At 40.0% G+C, this 16,024-nt stretch overlaps 1 protein-coding gene across 1 annotated transcript; it reads right to left on the reverse strand.

The window, feature by feature from the left end:
• Window positions 1-5,379: 5,379 nt before the first annotated feature.
• Window positions 5,380-13,596, reverse strand: LOC125287183 (transmembrane protease serine 9-like). The gene is made up of 12 exons (XM_048232744.1): window positions 13,281-13,596; window positions 12,046-12,314; window positions 11,528-11,673; window positions 11,035-11,323; window positions 10,751-10,913; window positions 10,278-10,543; window positions 9,953-10,083; window positions 9,575-9,842; window positions 7,596-7,749; window positions 7,180-7,448; window positions 6,278-6,375; window positions 5,380-5,835 (listed from the first exon to the last, which is right to left on the reverse strand). Exons 1-12 carry the CDS (start codon window positions 13,487-13,489, stop codon window positions 5,497-5,499), a joined length of 2,601 nt encoding a protein of 866 aa, XP_048088701.1. The 5' UTR covers window positions 13,490-13,596; the 3' UTR covers window positions 5,380-5,496.
• Between the last annotated feature and the right edge of the window lie 2,428 nt (window positions 13,597-16,024).

Consider the following 16,024-nt stretch of genomic DNA (forward strand, 5'->3'; position numbering starts at 1 on the left):
TCTAGTTAGCTGTAGTGGATATACTGTGATGTAGTATAGTCAGCTATAGTGGGTAAACTGTGATCAACCCCAAATGTTAAAACGTATCCTTGCCTATTTTAAGTGGGTATACTGAGATGGTGATGCTTTTTAAGTGGTATACTGCATAGTCCTGCATATCACATATACTACACCACTGAGCAGCAGTGACTTACAGGCCTAATGAGACAAAAGGTTACAGTGTAAATGGCTCTTCTCTTTTTCATATAAAGCGGGACACTTTGCAGATGCTACAAATGATCATTTTCAGGAGTGAGTGTAGCAAGAACATCTGTGACACATCACAAATTCCCTGTCACTGAATGTCTCATTAGCATGAGCAATGTTCAAGTGTTCTAATAAGATGCCAATGTGACCATTGAATGCTTCCTTCATTTTCAGAAAGAAAATGATCAAAAAGAAAACATGTCTGCTTATCGGACTGATATTTAAAAAGCCTACTTTTACCTTGACCTTGTGAAGGTCGGCGGCTTTGAGAAACTCTTGGGAAATTTCCAGGTTTGCAACATGCAACAGTTAAGCCTGGCATACCAAGTATCAAACCAACATGTAGAACAAGTTTTATATGGTGTTATTTTGGTTACAGACACCTTGACAGTTTCACCAGAGGGATTATGCTACAAAAAGACAAACATTTGATTGAATGGCCTGTGTTCCTCCTTCTGTTTGCACTTAGCTTTAGGCTACGTCTTCCTGATTGCCATGGAGATTGCAACAGTAGCATTATACCTGGCTAAAGAAACAAATGTGTCTGCTTAATGTTTTTTTGGGGGCTAGATCAATCACATGAAGGTAAAATTATGTTTTAATTAAAACACTGGTAGCCCAACTATTGCCAGTACTGTTAAATAATGAAGTACATTTTGATTTATCAGAAAAAAGCAGAAGAGGACGTAAAGAAAGGTGTTCGTCACCCCTGCAATAGGCCTTCTTGGTGAGAAAATAGACAAACATGCATGTGCTTTGTTATGTGCAAATGTTACTATGACATAACAAAAAATATATAGCAACCAATGTATGGCTATATCACTACATTGGACTTATTTAAAATTGCATTTTAAGCATATAGTTTTTTAAAATCCTTTTTATGCATATTAATTACAGTCTATCACATCTACACTAAAGTTAGTGAACAAAGACTCACTCATATTTTTATTAAAATGGTGTGTGCCAAAATGTATCTGATTCTAAACATTAGTAAACTATAAATTAAATACATCCTGGTAGCTGAAACGGTCGCGCAAGGTAATTTTTCCCCTCCTACCTTAGCTGTCTTTTCTCCACTCTGTCTTACACCAATTAGTGTCATACCATAGGCTATAAGTGCAATTTAGGTAATAGTACCATAATTATGACCGCCCGGCAGCCTAAGCGCGGTCATATAGGTTTAGTCAGAATTTTTTTTTTTTTTTTTTTTTTTTTTTTTTTTTTTTTTTTTTTTTTTTTCTTTTTCGCATGCCCAAATTTCCGTCAATGATTCCCGGGACACTGAAAGACCGGGGGAAAAAGAAACTTGGTGGGCATGTAACCCCATATGGATAGCATGGAACCATCGTTTTTTAGTTTGATCTGTAGCCCCCTCAAGGACTGGACCCCGAAGGAGGGTAGGGCAGACACAGTTTTCTGTGAATATCTCAAAACCGTAAGGTTTAGGAGGACCACCTTTTTTTTATGTTGATCTCAAGGGGCCATGTCAACCCATTCCATAACCACTCATTTCATGTATAAGCCACCTAGTTAAACACAAAAAAAAAGTAAAATGAGGTGTTGTAATTGAAGGTATCTGTGACCTAACATAGTCAAAACTGCAAATGGAAGTGTAGGATCATTATGACACCCTCCGAATGCATGCCAAGGTTTGTGTACTTTTTCGTTCATGGGGGCCTTACAATAAAATAATTTATGTGTAGGTGGCCAGAGACAGTTTTCTGTGAATATCTCGAGAACCGTAGGGCCTAGGAGGTCCACCTTTTTTTTATGTATGTTGGTCTTAAGGGGCATGTCAACCCATCCCATTACCACTTATTTCATGTATAAGCCACCTAGTTAAAAAATTAAAAAAGCAAAAATTAGGTGTTTTCATCACAATATCTCTGGCTGACAAGGTCAAAACTGCACGAAATTAAAAGTGTAGGATCATTATGACACCCTCGAATGCATGCCAAGTTTTGTGTACTTTTAAGTTCATGGGGGGGGCCTTACAATAAAATAATTTATGTGTACATTTAGTGACGTACACCAACAAGGATTCCCGGGACACTGAAAGACCGGGGTACACAAAACTTGGTGGGCATGTACCCCCACATGGATAGCATGGAACCGTCATTCTTCGTTTTGATCTGTAGCCCCCCCCCCCCCCCCCCCCCCCCCCCCCCCCCCGCTGGACTGGACCCCCCGAAAGGAGGGTAGGGCAGACACAGTTCTCTGTGAATATCTTGAGAACTGTAGGGCCTAGGATGACCAATTTTTTCCGTATGTTTGCCTCCAGGGGTCATGTTAAGCCCATTCCATGTGCACACATGTGCATAAACAGATACACACGCACACACATACATTTACAGTAATCATACGTATGACACATACTCACACAGTAGACATATGTACGCATGCATGCACATGCACAAACACACATACGCAGGCAAACACACAAGCACGCACATACACACACACACACACACCCACACACATAAACATAAATTTGTACACGCACACATGCACACAATTCAAGAATTTTTCCCGTCATCTACTCCCTGAATTTTTGGTCATTGATACCCGGGACACCGAACCACCGGGGTACATGAAATTTGGTGGGTATGTAGCCCCACTAGACTTTTACGGAAAAATTTAATTTCGTCCCCCCCCCCGCTGGGCCCCCTGAACCGCAAAAAAAAAACAGTTTTTCCTAAATAAATACCTGAACCGTGGCACTGAGGATGAAGAATCTTTTATGGTATGTTGGTCTCAAGGGCCCACATCAACCTGGCTCATAATCACTCATGTGATTTGCACCCCCCCCCCGGTAAAAATGAAAATGCAATATTATTCTGCTTTAATCGCCCCTATCTTCAGTTAAGATGTTCAGAACTGCACCAAATTTTATGTGTATGATTGACCTGGCATTCTCTGGGGGTATGCCCAGTTTCGTAGAATTTCATCCATGGGGGGGTCTAATAAAATTAGGTTATGTGTACATTTAGTGACTGTACACTCATTGGCCTGTAAATGGCGGTGCACACATATACACATGCACACACACAGGCACCCACATACTATCGGTATTAGAACGGCCGATACATAATTACAAATTCAGTAGGATTAAAAAAAGAAAGCCAAAATAAATATTCATCATCATCATGGCTGCATTTTTCAGTATTGGCGAAGTAGTCGTTTGTCCACTAGATGGCGATCTTTGCAGTGAGTAATTTTGTTGGAAGTTAAAAGTGGGTTGGAAAAACAATGGGCGCTTCCTACAAGGACTGTAATTTACCGCGAACATCTAATAAGGATAGGACGATGTTCACATGAAGTGTAATTCCCATTTCTTCTTGAAGCCGAAATAAATCTGAGGATGTTTATCGGACATGCTTGGTTTTTACTGCAGGTACGTTAATCTTGTAATATCAATAAGGACCTAGGTAATGTTACCGTTAGCGTTGGTTGAGTGATGGAGGCATTTGATTGATTGCATTTGTAGAAAACTATAAATGCGGTTATACCAAGCAAATGTATAGCAGCACTGTTTGTATCTTCGACTGTCATTTATTGCACGTGCTACAAAATCATTCTGTGCAATGGAAGATTTACCAACGTTACACGGTCTGATACAGTTTTGCCTATACATGTGAGACTGAGGCGCCTGTTTATTTTGTTTTAAGTGCGTGCAGGGTGTGAGAGGGGAATCGATGTGCTTTGATTACAGCTTGGTAGTTGTAGTCTGTGAAATTAAAAAGCACGTGTGTGTGAAGTATCCAAACAATGACACCTTCATTTCATTATGGCTGCTTTAGCAAAACACCTTAAGCTACTGTGTAGTGGGTCCCATTTAGAAGTGGCTACTTCATTCAAGGCTTTCCTTGACTCATGGAGCTGCATGAATGTTATTACAACTTTTTAGCCACGATATGACAGTTTAAGTCCGGGCTTGATACTGTAAGGCGTAAACCATTGGTTTCCAAAGGAGATTTTATTTGTGTCGCCAGCATAGCCTATTGACAATTTATGTTGTAAATAGGCCTACCTTATAATCCTACCTGTAGCTTAGGGAAGCTAACAGCTTTCTATTAGGATCTAGTTTGTTAGTTACTGTTTTGTCATAACTCCCTGATGCATTTTTGCATTTAGAATAGCCAGAGCGTGTATATCTCAATCGGAAAATTAAACAATATCGGGTGAACCCAGCCTGATCTGCCCGCTCTTTATTTTTTGATTTCTTAAAAGATTGAGCTTGGTCTGATGAAAGCCAGACTAGCCATGGACCTCAGTTAAACAATGCAAGGGAACATGAATCAGCCTATATTTGCACGAACAATAACGGACAAAAGCTCTTCAACTTTGGCCCGTTAAAATGTGTATGAACAGTCTAGCGACGCATTTCATCAAGGCCCATTTGGACATGTCAGTTATTTGCACCACTGGTTAGATATAAAACAGCATTTCGTTTCAGACTAGGCTACTGTTACTTAATTTGTGCATTAACAATAACGTTTCAGACTACTGTTACTTAATTGGTGCATTGACAATAAAGTATTACATGAACTAAAGATGACTAAAATCTTATGTAGAAGAAGAAACATTCACAAAAAAATCCATCCATCCAAAATGACCTTTGTTTTTGATAGCTGTTGAAAACGACATGGAACTGACAGAGATGTTTTTGTTTATAAATACATAAAAAAAAAAAAACATTATGCTGATACCTTTTGCTTTTCCCAAATACAATGTAGCCTACAGGTGTAAGTGACCTTTCATCAATCCAGTTGCAATGGATGAACTGTGATGAACTGCCCTACTTGTGATTGTTTAGAGATTTTAAAGGTTTTATAACAATGCTACATCTTCTTTGGCTATTCTACAATCTATTCACCTTTTCAGCACCAGTAGGCTACTTTCTGTGCAGCCGCACACACACACTCAGGCATGCCAAACAAGCATACACAAAAGTTTCAAGAGTGGGGGATGGAGTAAAATATGGAGACAAATTGAAGTGTGATTTATTTTCGCGGAACGGATGTACAGGACTGAGCGGCGGTCATATTTTGTACCGCTATGCGGTACATCTAGTTACTATTTAATCTATTAACATTTAATTTCGTCCATATGACTTTACACATAAACGGTCAATTTTAATGTTAATGCAGTGTTTATTGATGAATCACTTTGGACAAAAAACGTCTGCTAAGAACCATAAACATAAACAGATCAAGCCAAAGATCATAGTTATGCTTTCTTATCTCCACTTCACCCTGTAAACAAAGTTAAAGAGAGAATGGCTGAAATCAGGAAATGAAGAAAAGAGAGTGAAAGTGAGCCAGGAGATGCATTTCCTACTATATCAAATTCATAGTCATCAAAGACTGTGGTGTTGACAATGGTATGGAGAGCAGTGGTCGCAGCAGCAGTGAAAGGCAATGGTAGATCCCCGACAGTGTCTCGCAGGAAGGCCTCGAACATAGTGGGTTTGGAGAAGGTGAGAATGTTTTGAGTTTGGATGAAGTTCCTCTGCGGGACCCCCATGATTACTCCAACCTGGAACCACGACTGATCTGACTGGCACACTAATGGGCCCCCAACATCTCCCTGGAAAGAGAGCATAAGAAGGGTATGATTGGTATGAATGTGAAACTTTAGAGGACAGTCAGGAGTGTTTTGATGTGTTTAAGCAAGAGTTGGTAGCTCTGTCAGAGTGTCAGTGACCGAACGGAATAAATACGGAATGCAGAAAATATGGCTCTGTTATGTGGCAATAGTATAGGGCCCTGATGTCTGCAGTCTCTGAGTGCACTTCTAGTTACACTTGTAAAAAGAACAATTACCAAACTAGTATTACAAAAAAAAGACTGAGGGCAATAAATCTGCACCCTGCATCGGTTTGTGAAAGGGTGAATAGTGAAACGCTAAAACAAAAGCCAGACAGCATTAAGTGTAGTACAGTCTATGAATGGAATGTTTCTCTCTTCAATCGTGTGTGGATTGAGTACAGTGCGATGCTTGTATTAGGGCTATGTGTTGACTGTCTCACCTGCTGTATATCTAAATATGTAGTGCAAATGGTTCCTGCAGAGGTAGCGTTTCCACACTCCACCAGAGTGGCCTCCATATCCGTCAGTACCATGTCTGCTGTAATATAGAACATCAAGTTTACTCAAGATGTTAAAAACATCTCTCAGTGTACACACACACATTTAAGTACATTCACTAAAAATCCTTTCATACTGGCATGCACACTACTCGGCAGAGAATTTGCTCTAAAGAGCTACATAGGTCCATGAAAAGAAAAGGATTCTGTTGCCCGATATGCAATACATCTTTGTATCTTTCAAAGGCAAGGTTAATGCAAATATGCAAAAAAACTATTGTGACATAGTTATTGTGACATAGTTTGAACTAGATGTAACACATAGCAGTACATAATTATGATCGCTGCATGGTGATTCCATGTACTACCTGAAGAAAATAAAGCACGTCTCTCAACTTCGATCCATCACCTACTCCTGCAATTCCTTGTAAAACAAAATGCTTACATGCTTTCCCCTTGGTTGCTCAATGATTTTTTAAACTAATTCTTGCTTAAGTATAAATGTACATTTTACGAACTGTTCAAATTGTGTACAAAAATATATTTTTATTTTCTCTACAAGGTCAAAAACTTCAAAAACAAGTGTTCAGGGTTCCCACGGGTCATGGAATTTCTAGAATATCATGTCCATTCCAGACATGGAAAGTCAGGGAATTTTATCATCAAGTCATAGAATTTTGTTGTAGCAGTTTAAGCAAAAATACATTAAAACAAATATTTCCATGCAGAATTGGTGAATATCATGCATGGGATTTTTCCTAAAAATTCTATATAACCGTAGTGCGCTAGTGTTAGGGTCTTTCAATTCACACACAGTCTTCCACATTTTGCATACAAAACCTCACCTCCATTCTGCCTCTTTCCCCATCCAGTGACCCAGCATGTTGACCCTACTGGAAAGGTCCTTTGCTCAGTTAGATCAATGCACAAAGACTGAGCGTAGTCACTGAGCTCCACAGAAGACTTTAGCTGAAGCACCGCAATGTCAGAAGAGGAGTGAGCCACATTGCTGAGACTGATGTTGGCCAAAGCAAGGGAGCTAAGGAAGGTATCAGAGCCATTGCTCTGTGGTTGCACTCCAACCAATACTGCCCATTCGCTTATGTTCTCAAAACTAAGGAAAAGCACATAACAACTCTTATTAACATATGCAGACAATACTTTAAAAACTCATTCAGTAAGGTAAAAAAAATCTCTGTGCATGTTTTCAAAACCAGTCTACGTTGATAGCACCTAAACATATATGATACATGCTTCTCACCTGTTGAAGCAATCAGCTGAACTTAGCACAAACTCTTCAGAAAGCAAAGACCCTCCACATTTATGAACTCCATTCCTTTGAATACTAACCATCCATGGCCAGCTACCCGCAACCACAGACTTACTATTCAAAGGTGCGCTGCCACACGTACGTGCTAGAGGGAGAAGTGTAAAAAGTAACAAATGCAGAGAGAGAAACAAAGGCAAATATTATGAGACATTTAGTTGAACAACAAGAAGTATATATAGGGTGCCGAATGCCGCATCTTATTCCACAATAAGACATTATCCGCTATGAAGAAACTATCTAGTGTCATTAACAACAAAACAGCAAAATGTACTTTGACTGGTTTTCTAAGCAAATGTAGCCTGGCGGGCCATCCTACATCATTGAAATGTATAGTCTGGAATCTACCCATTCACCTCGCTTAATCCTAAGGGGCGGGCAGAGAATTGTCTTTCAAACTGCCTAGGCATGCAATAGGCCAGCGCTACGACCAATCAGAACAAAAAGCAGGATGACGTGGCCAGAGCAAATACATCCTTCTTCGAAAGGAATGACTTAAGTGCATTGTGTTGCTCAACTTTCAGAGAAAAGCACAAGTCCAACTCCTCCAAAGTTGACGCCAACGCCGATTCAAACAACCGCTCTTCGTTCACCATAGCCACCTTCCTTGTTGTTCACCGTTGCAGGACTGTCGTCATCCTGTTAAGCCCGCCTTAAGACTCTCTAACAAAATAGAGCATTGTGATTGGATGACGTCCACGGCGTCAGCCAATAGAAATCCCTATGGTTTGCTACTAGACGTACAGGCTGTGCAAATTAATTTGCCGCCGCTAGGGTGCGTCTAGATTTCTAGGCTAAAGCAAATGTGGAATATGTGGAAATACCAGCAGCATACTTTGTGGAATTAATTATTTTTTCAAATTGAATCTAAATTAAATTTTAGGGCCCTATCATGACATTCTAAAGTGCATCGTCACTCGTCAAAAGTCTATTCAAATTTAGTAGGATGTCCAGTTCACATTGGGAGGGGTTTCGTTATCAAACGTGGAGCGCATGGCACAACAAGGTGTTTCTAGGTTTTTTAATCAGTCATATGGGTGTGTTTGGGGCGTAATATCATTTTAAACCAATGAGAATGACATCTGTCATTCCCTTTAACGGCGCAAAGCGCGATATGTCAAATAAATGCATCGGTATTTTGGCATTCAACGGCGCATTTGAAGGAGGCTGTTTGTGAGACCGTATGGAATAGTCATTCTTAAACCATGCTTTACTAAAACCTAGCATAGCCTTCACGCATTTCCACTCATCTATTATTTGAACTCATTGGCAAAGTGAAACTAACTTTACCAAGGAGTCAGTCAACGACAAGACAGTTCTATGCAGTTACTTTCACTATTGACTGACAATGGGTTACCACCGAAAACATGGAAAAAGCAACACTTACCCTAATATTGCTCAAATGACTGAATAAAACAACATTTATCCTGCAGAGGAGTTGCTTATATCTCGTGACAGTGCGTCTTCAGCTGTGCTCCATGCGTGTCTCTCGCCTCTCCCCTAATCACTTTTAACCGTCATTACCAATTTGCAAATGATGGTGAATAACTACTCATCATGAGATGTACAGTATTTCGTAATATATTTATTCTAATTATGTTTCCCATTGTAATCGTGCAATTTGTAATGCTTTGCATGGACGTGCGCTGGTTCATGAATGATAGAAGGATGGTGCGTGCACCTGCCAATATGACTGATGACATGCGCTCTTCAAATAGCATATGAACAACTCGCCATTGACTTCTGACCAGGTTTAGGTGGTGTACGATAGCGCTGGTGTGCAAAATACAACCCATAGAGTTCAAAATAAAGCAATCACTGTACCCATGAAGTACACGTAGACATTCACTAGGATGAATAAAAATCAAGAACATGTATGTTACAAAAAAGTCAGTCAGACAGTACATGCATACCTCTGGCAGGATATAGTGAGAGCGACGTAGGAGGGGACGGAAGTCCAGGGCAGGTGTAGCTACTGTCAGTGTCGGCTCCCGTAGAGGAAAAAGTGACGAAGCCCGGTGGGTCGCTCTGGATCTCGGAGCTGATCCAGGACTGGTAGCGGGACACTCTTGAATAAATGCCGGGGAGTTCAGGTTGAGCACAACCAAACCCAAAACTGACGATTCCAGACTGGATCCAGACCGTTTCCTGTTTGGTCACCATTGGACCTCCTGAGTCACCCTGCAAGCATATTGTGGTAAGAAACATCATTCGTTCCTCATCTGAACTAGTTTGGCACAGTCCATCTAGAATCTCATGACAACTGAATGTGTGCTGAACTATTACAATACCTGACATGAGTCCTTTCCTCCAGCGAGTAGACCAGCACAGATCATGTTCTCTGTGATCATTCCAACTCCGTTCAGGCAGTTGCACTGTCTGTTGCCCACCACTGGAATCTCAATTGGGAATGGGAGAGCAACTAGAGAGGAAGAGGAGAATGTGCAAAAAATATATTGTTTTTGAAATACAAAACTGGACACAAAACCATTTGTGAAACTTTAATGTGATTAATTGTTTAAAGTTTCTTTTGCTGTATTAAGATATCATCCTCAGCTATAGCATTAAAATATGAGTCAACATGAAATTGTCCTCTGAGCTATTGAGAAGACTTACCACTCTCTCCAATGGTGCCCCATCCAGTTATCCAGCTGTCTATGCCATTGTTGAACACACTGTCACCTGCTGCCAGACAAACTGGTCTAATGACGTCAGTAAATTCAACAGGAGAACTCAGTCTCATTAAAGCAATGTCGTTGTCAATATTGCTGACATAATTGGGATGCACGACGATTCTGTCCACGCTTCGGGAAACTTCGTTGGGATTGCTGCTCTGCTGGGTCTGCCGACCCAAGTACACAGTCAGCCCGCTTGGATTGGTGCTGAAAAAGACGTTGGTTTTAGTCAGAGAACAAACAGTCCAAATGCAATGACGCTTAACCCGACTTATGGATGTGCGGGTTCGAAACCGCAGCCGAATTAGTATGAATGGATGAGCGGTGTGCACAAGCTGCAACTTTCTTTTTGTAAATTAGATACAAAAGTACATGTTAAGAGAGTCCCTTTCCTTGAATCCAACCCTTACTCACCTTGAAAAGCAATGAGCAGCAGACATAACCCACTCCTTGTTGATCAGTGAACCTCCACAGAAATGTGTTCCCAACCTGTGCAGACTGGCCTGCCAGGGCCAGCCACCTGCAGGGGCATCTTCTCCCCCAACTATCCTGGGATTGAGTGGAGTTGTGCCACACACTGACAAAAAGCAAAAATACTGTGATGATACACTTGCATACATATTCAAACTAGTTACTTTTCCTTAAACATGACTAAAAGATCATTTATATTGATGTATGTGCCAATGACATGTACACACCTCTAGCTGAGGATGTATTTGTGGAAGCTGCTGTTACAACATCTTTGTTTAATGTAAGTGCTGAGCCTGGGCAGGTGTAGCTACTGTCTGTGTCAATTCCCAAGGAGGTGAATGTGATGAAGCCTGGTTGTTCACTGGTAACCTGCGATCTAATCCAGTCTTGATAACGTGATACCCTTGTGTAGACGCCAGGGAGTTCGGGTTGAGCACAACCAAAGCCAAAGCTCACGATCCCAGATTGGACCCACACAGAGTTTTGAATGCTTACCATTGGACCTCCTGAGTCCCCCTGATGAGAACACATTTGTATAATGGATACGTTTTTTTATTTAGTTTCCCTAGATTTTCCCCTCTAGGCTACCAAGTCACACAATCAGCAATCATAGTCATAATGCCTCCTTTTACCACCATCTCAAGTTAGTAAACTGGACTTTACACTTAAACTGATAAAACTGATTTAAATCATTGTCATTAGAATGGACATTTATCCCACCTGGCATGAGTCTTTTCCTCCAGCGAGTAGACCAGCACAGATCATGTTCTGTGTGACTGTTCCAACTCCATTCAGGCAGTTGCACTGTCTGTTGCCCACCACTGGAACATCAACTTCCTGTAGGGCCTGTGGGAATGGGAGGGGAACTAATACAGATGGAATAGACACAATTAATAAAATTATTAAAAATAAAATCCGTCTTCAGTAGAGCTACAGTCAATATACACTCCGTATAATAAAGCCGCAAATCTGAACTTGGCGCAGACAATCATCATAAAATCAGTACAAAAGTATCATGTTATTTTATGAGCAATGCTTTGGTTCTGTAATATCCTCTTATCGTTACCCTCAAAACCCTTCTACCCTTGGTTGAAAGAGATACACACATGCACATCTACATATCCACACAGACAGAAAGAGACAGCGAGAGTAGAAGTGAGAGAAACAGGCCAAAATCACTACATTATCTATTAAACACCTGACTAATTATTACACCACTACCTGGTGCTGTGACTCACCTTCCTCTCCAATAGTTCCCCAGCCAGTGACCCAGCTGTCCACGCCACTGTGAAACACACTCTGTCTGGCGGCCAGACAAACCGGCCTGATGAAGTCAGTGAATGTAACTGGGGACCTGAGTCTCAGCAGGGCAATGTCATTGTTGTTAGTTCTTGGGTTGTATTGAGGATGCAAGATGATTCTAGCCACTCTTCTGGACACCTCGTTAGGGTTGCTGGTCTGCTGGGCTTGACGGCCAAGGTAGACAATCAGGCTACTAGATGTTGTGCTTAAAACATGTGGATACCAGAGGTAGGGTGTTAGGGTAGGGCATTTTAGTTCTGGAGTAATTTCAAAGGAAGTAGAAAGCTCCCGCACACGGTCTTTATTTGCAGTTGTCGCTTTTTATTGCAACGTTTCGGTCAGATTGACCATCATCAGGCAAAATTGACATTAGCGGGTATTAACGAGTGATAAACATTAGGAAAACAAGCTTTATGCAATAGGAAAAGTTTATTGTTCCGTTCTTTAAGCAAATATGTAACAATAACTTGCTATATATCTACAAGTTTAGAAATTCATAGTAAAATTGCACAGGTGTTTTTATTTCTGTATTTTATTTTGCTCTTTATTTATTTATCTGTTAATTGATTGACTAATTATTTTTTTATTTTATTTTTTTATATATTTTAGCCACCTACTTTTTAAAATACTTTACTTACTGTTTTAGAAAAGACTGGATCCCTGAGTATGTTTATGTGTCATTGTTTTAGCTGCCTGTGTGAGTGTTAGGTGCATGATTTGTGGCAAGTGCCAGTTTGTTTCTACATGTCTGTCTGTGAATGATGGCGTTACTACAGATCAAATTTACCTGGTACAACTAAAGTAACCTGAACCTGAAAACATGAGGAAAAGTCAAGTCAGAAACAATGAGTCGATACAACCCAGAAAAGACTTTTGTCCATGAAGAGTGTTATGTCGTTTTAACACTCACCTCACCTATTATAGTTTACTTCCCTGACTTTGCTTTCTGACAGCAAACATAGTGAGTTACATTTGCTTCTAATGTCCTGCCTGACCAATTCCCTATTTGAAGTCTCAATATTTCAACGTAATACCATAAGTAAATTTGATTTTACTTTGATTACTTTCATTCTGCTCATCACACATTAGGTACTGACACACATAACATTCATAACACATTCATGAAGTGGATTGTAAATTCACTTATTTTCTACTATAATTTCCATCTTACCTTGAAAAGCAATGGGCAGCACTCATGATCCACTCTTTGTTAATGAGAGACCCTCCACAGAAATGACTGCCAAATCGGTGCAGACTGGCCTGCCAGGGCCAGCTTCCTGTAGGGGCATTCTGTCCTCCAACTATCCTGTTTCTGACTGCAACTCGGCCACACACTGACCAATGGGGGGAAAAGTTCAAATGCTTTGCAGGAACATACATTTATCCCATGATCTTGTGTCATGAGATATTTTACCCACTAATTAAGGCTATATTAATTCCCACATGAACTTATTTGTAAATAGGGGGGATTTCGCAAGGTATCCTCAACCCGCAGTTTTTTTTGTGATTGTAATATAGACCCTTTCAACAATAAAAACAAAAACAATGCTTGAACGTTCTATTTGGGCCCCAATCTACTTCCTCTGCATTAAGATAACATATAGAATGTTAAAAAGGAAACCTTGTGGGGCCAACTATGATGCTGATAATGGAACTCTCTTGAAAGGGTCCATAAGCATTGAGTGTCTTTGTTTTCTTTCCAGCTTACCACCACAAAATGTAGCAAGGCACAGAGTCCTGGCAAGAATAGTTGGGAGTTGGGAAGGCTCTCTGTGTGAAGACTTTCTAGTTTGACACTATATTATTAGGCTAATAGGAATTAAGGCCAATTTACCTAAATTATTTTTAATGTGTGTTAAAACAGCTATTTTAACATAAGGTAGTAATTATCCACTGACACTGTGTGATATAGGCATATAATGCAATCTAAAAGAATAATGAGAGAAAAAACTTACCATCTAACTGACTGTATGATCCTAGAGGATGAAAGATTGTAATATTATGACTCAAAATCTTTGTGATGACTACATAACTCATTTATGATAACGTATGTCATATCCAATACTACTGTACCCTCAGGAATCCTCTCAAAAGAAATAGCTGAATGCAATAACAGTGAAACACATGTAAACTCTTCCTATTTGCTGTTAGTTGTCACCCATTAAATTAACTCCATGACTGATGAACATCTCATGTTCATCTCATCTCAAACTTCAGTATACTGTAGCCAACACACAACATTGTGTTCAGTGGGCACAAGTTAATCAGTGTTTCAGTTGTTATCAAGCAGGTGAATAACATTCAAGCAGGTGCATATGATCAAGTAATCAAGACATAAAAACTTACCCCGAACTGAAAAACTTATGATCATGAGCAAACCAAGCCAAACTGATGAGGCCATTATACTTCACCTATAACTTAAACATCATTGTCTCTTGCTTTATATATACCTAAACTTGCTGTGTCACTTTAACCCCTCCTCTTAAACTCACACATTCTTACATCATCCCTCTTTTCCATTCATCTCGGACCTCAGACGTCTTTTTTTTTTTTCTTAGGCACTTCCTTGTGCACCTTGTCTTTGTCCACTGAATCGTTTGTTCTGTGGTGGCACTAGCAAATAGCTCTTTTTTAATATTTGGTGACTAATGCGTCTGGTTACACACCTTAGGTTTCTATGGGTACAGCTTTATGTTTGATTTTAGAGTCTTATTCATCCCCTAGCGCCCAGTCTCATTCTCTGATGATCGCCTGCTATGTCGGACTTCCATCAACACTAGAGGTCACAGTCAAGACTTGGTTCTTGTGATTCCTCATTGGTGGAATGATTTACCTATTTCCTACGCTACATCCGAGCGATAGATTTGGTAGTTTAACTTTTTCAGTGGTTTGATCGTTTAACTGTATATTCCTATGGGTATATTCCAGTTCAAGTTGATTTTTATTTTATTTTTTTGCCATTTTGTGTAGTTAATTACTGAAACAACAAACAGTGTGGCCCAATATGTTTCTCTACTGTAATTGAACTTCCTTTGACCAGCCCCTCCATCTGTTTGCCTTATCCAGACCACTGTGAACGCATGTCCTGTCGACAATGCCTTGGTCAGGTAGCCACCACCACACCCTTGACTTTTGTGTAGTTCAAAAAGTGTGACCATGGATCAGTGTTGCGACAGTAACATCCTCATGCATGAATTTACTGTGGGCATACTTCAGGAAACACATCACTGATTTGCTTACTGACCAAACATATGTTACCTTGGAGCTATAAGCCAAGAGTAAATACACTCTGGATTCTCTACTGCATTAAATACATCTTACAATATGAATCTTATTTTTTTGGTTTAGGTGTGATCAGTGAATAAGAAATTATTGCAAAAATACTCTCAATTACATCACATCTACAGGACCTTATGAACTTTTTTACCTTGTGTTTTTTTTTACAAAGTACTTTTCTGCATAGCTGGGTTTGCTCTAATTTAACTACTTCCAGTGTGGTAGTTTGTTAAGCTATGCCTTTAAAGTAGCTTCCCCAACACTGACTAGTAGTCATGAAAAAAAGGTTTTTGTTGTGTTTTTTGCCCTCAAAGGATGCTTTGTTGGAGATTTTGTTTTTGATGGTAAATCGTTGTGGTTGTTTATTGACCACTGTGGGAAATGGCCTATACTATAGCACTAGGAACCTTTCCTGTGTGTATATCTGAAAATGTCAAGGTTTTAGTAAGTAAACTATGTTACTATGTTTCAAGCCTGAAGTTAATTAGTAATGATGAAGTTCACTGTTGTGTTCTGTGTAATGTGAAGTTGAGGTGTTGTGGTATTGTTAGTATGCAGATGAAAACAGTGTGTTGTGCACCCTTTGTGTCTGCCATTATATAAAGGGTGCTGACAGACATGTTCAGACAGCTCACTACT

This window comes from Alosa alosa, chromosome 22 (genome assembly GCF_017589495.1).
Source record: "Alosa alosa isolate M-15738 ecotype Scorff River chromosome 22, AALO_Geno_1.1, whole genome shotgun sequence".
NCBI lineage: Eukaryota > Metazoa > Chordata > Actinopteri > Clupeiformes > Clupeidae > Alosa > Alosa alosa.

What these genes read in the sequence shown, in the direction of transcription:
- LOC125287183 (XM_048232744.1), bottom strand. Translation starts at nt 13,489, where the DNA reads ATGTATGTTCCTGCAAAGCATTTGAACTTTTCCCCCCATTGGTCAGTG. An exon ending in GAGGAAAGGACTCATGTCAG is followed by an intron (nt 9,843 to 9,952) that starts GTATTGTAATAG and finishes ATATGCTTGCAG; the next exon opens with GGTGACTCAGGAGGTCCAAT. An exon ending in CATATTTAGATATACAGCAG is followed by an intron (nt 5,836 to 6,277) that starts GTGAGACAGTCA and finishes CTCTCTTTCCAG; the next exon opens with GGAGATGTTGGGGGCCCATT.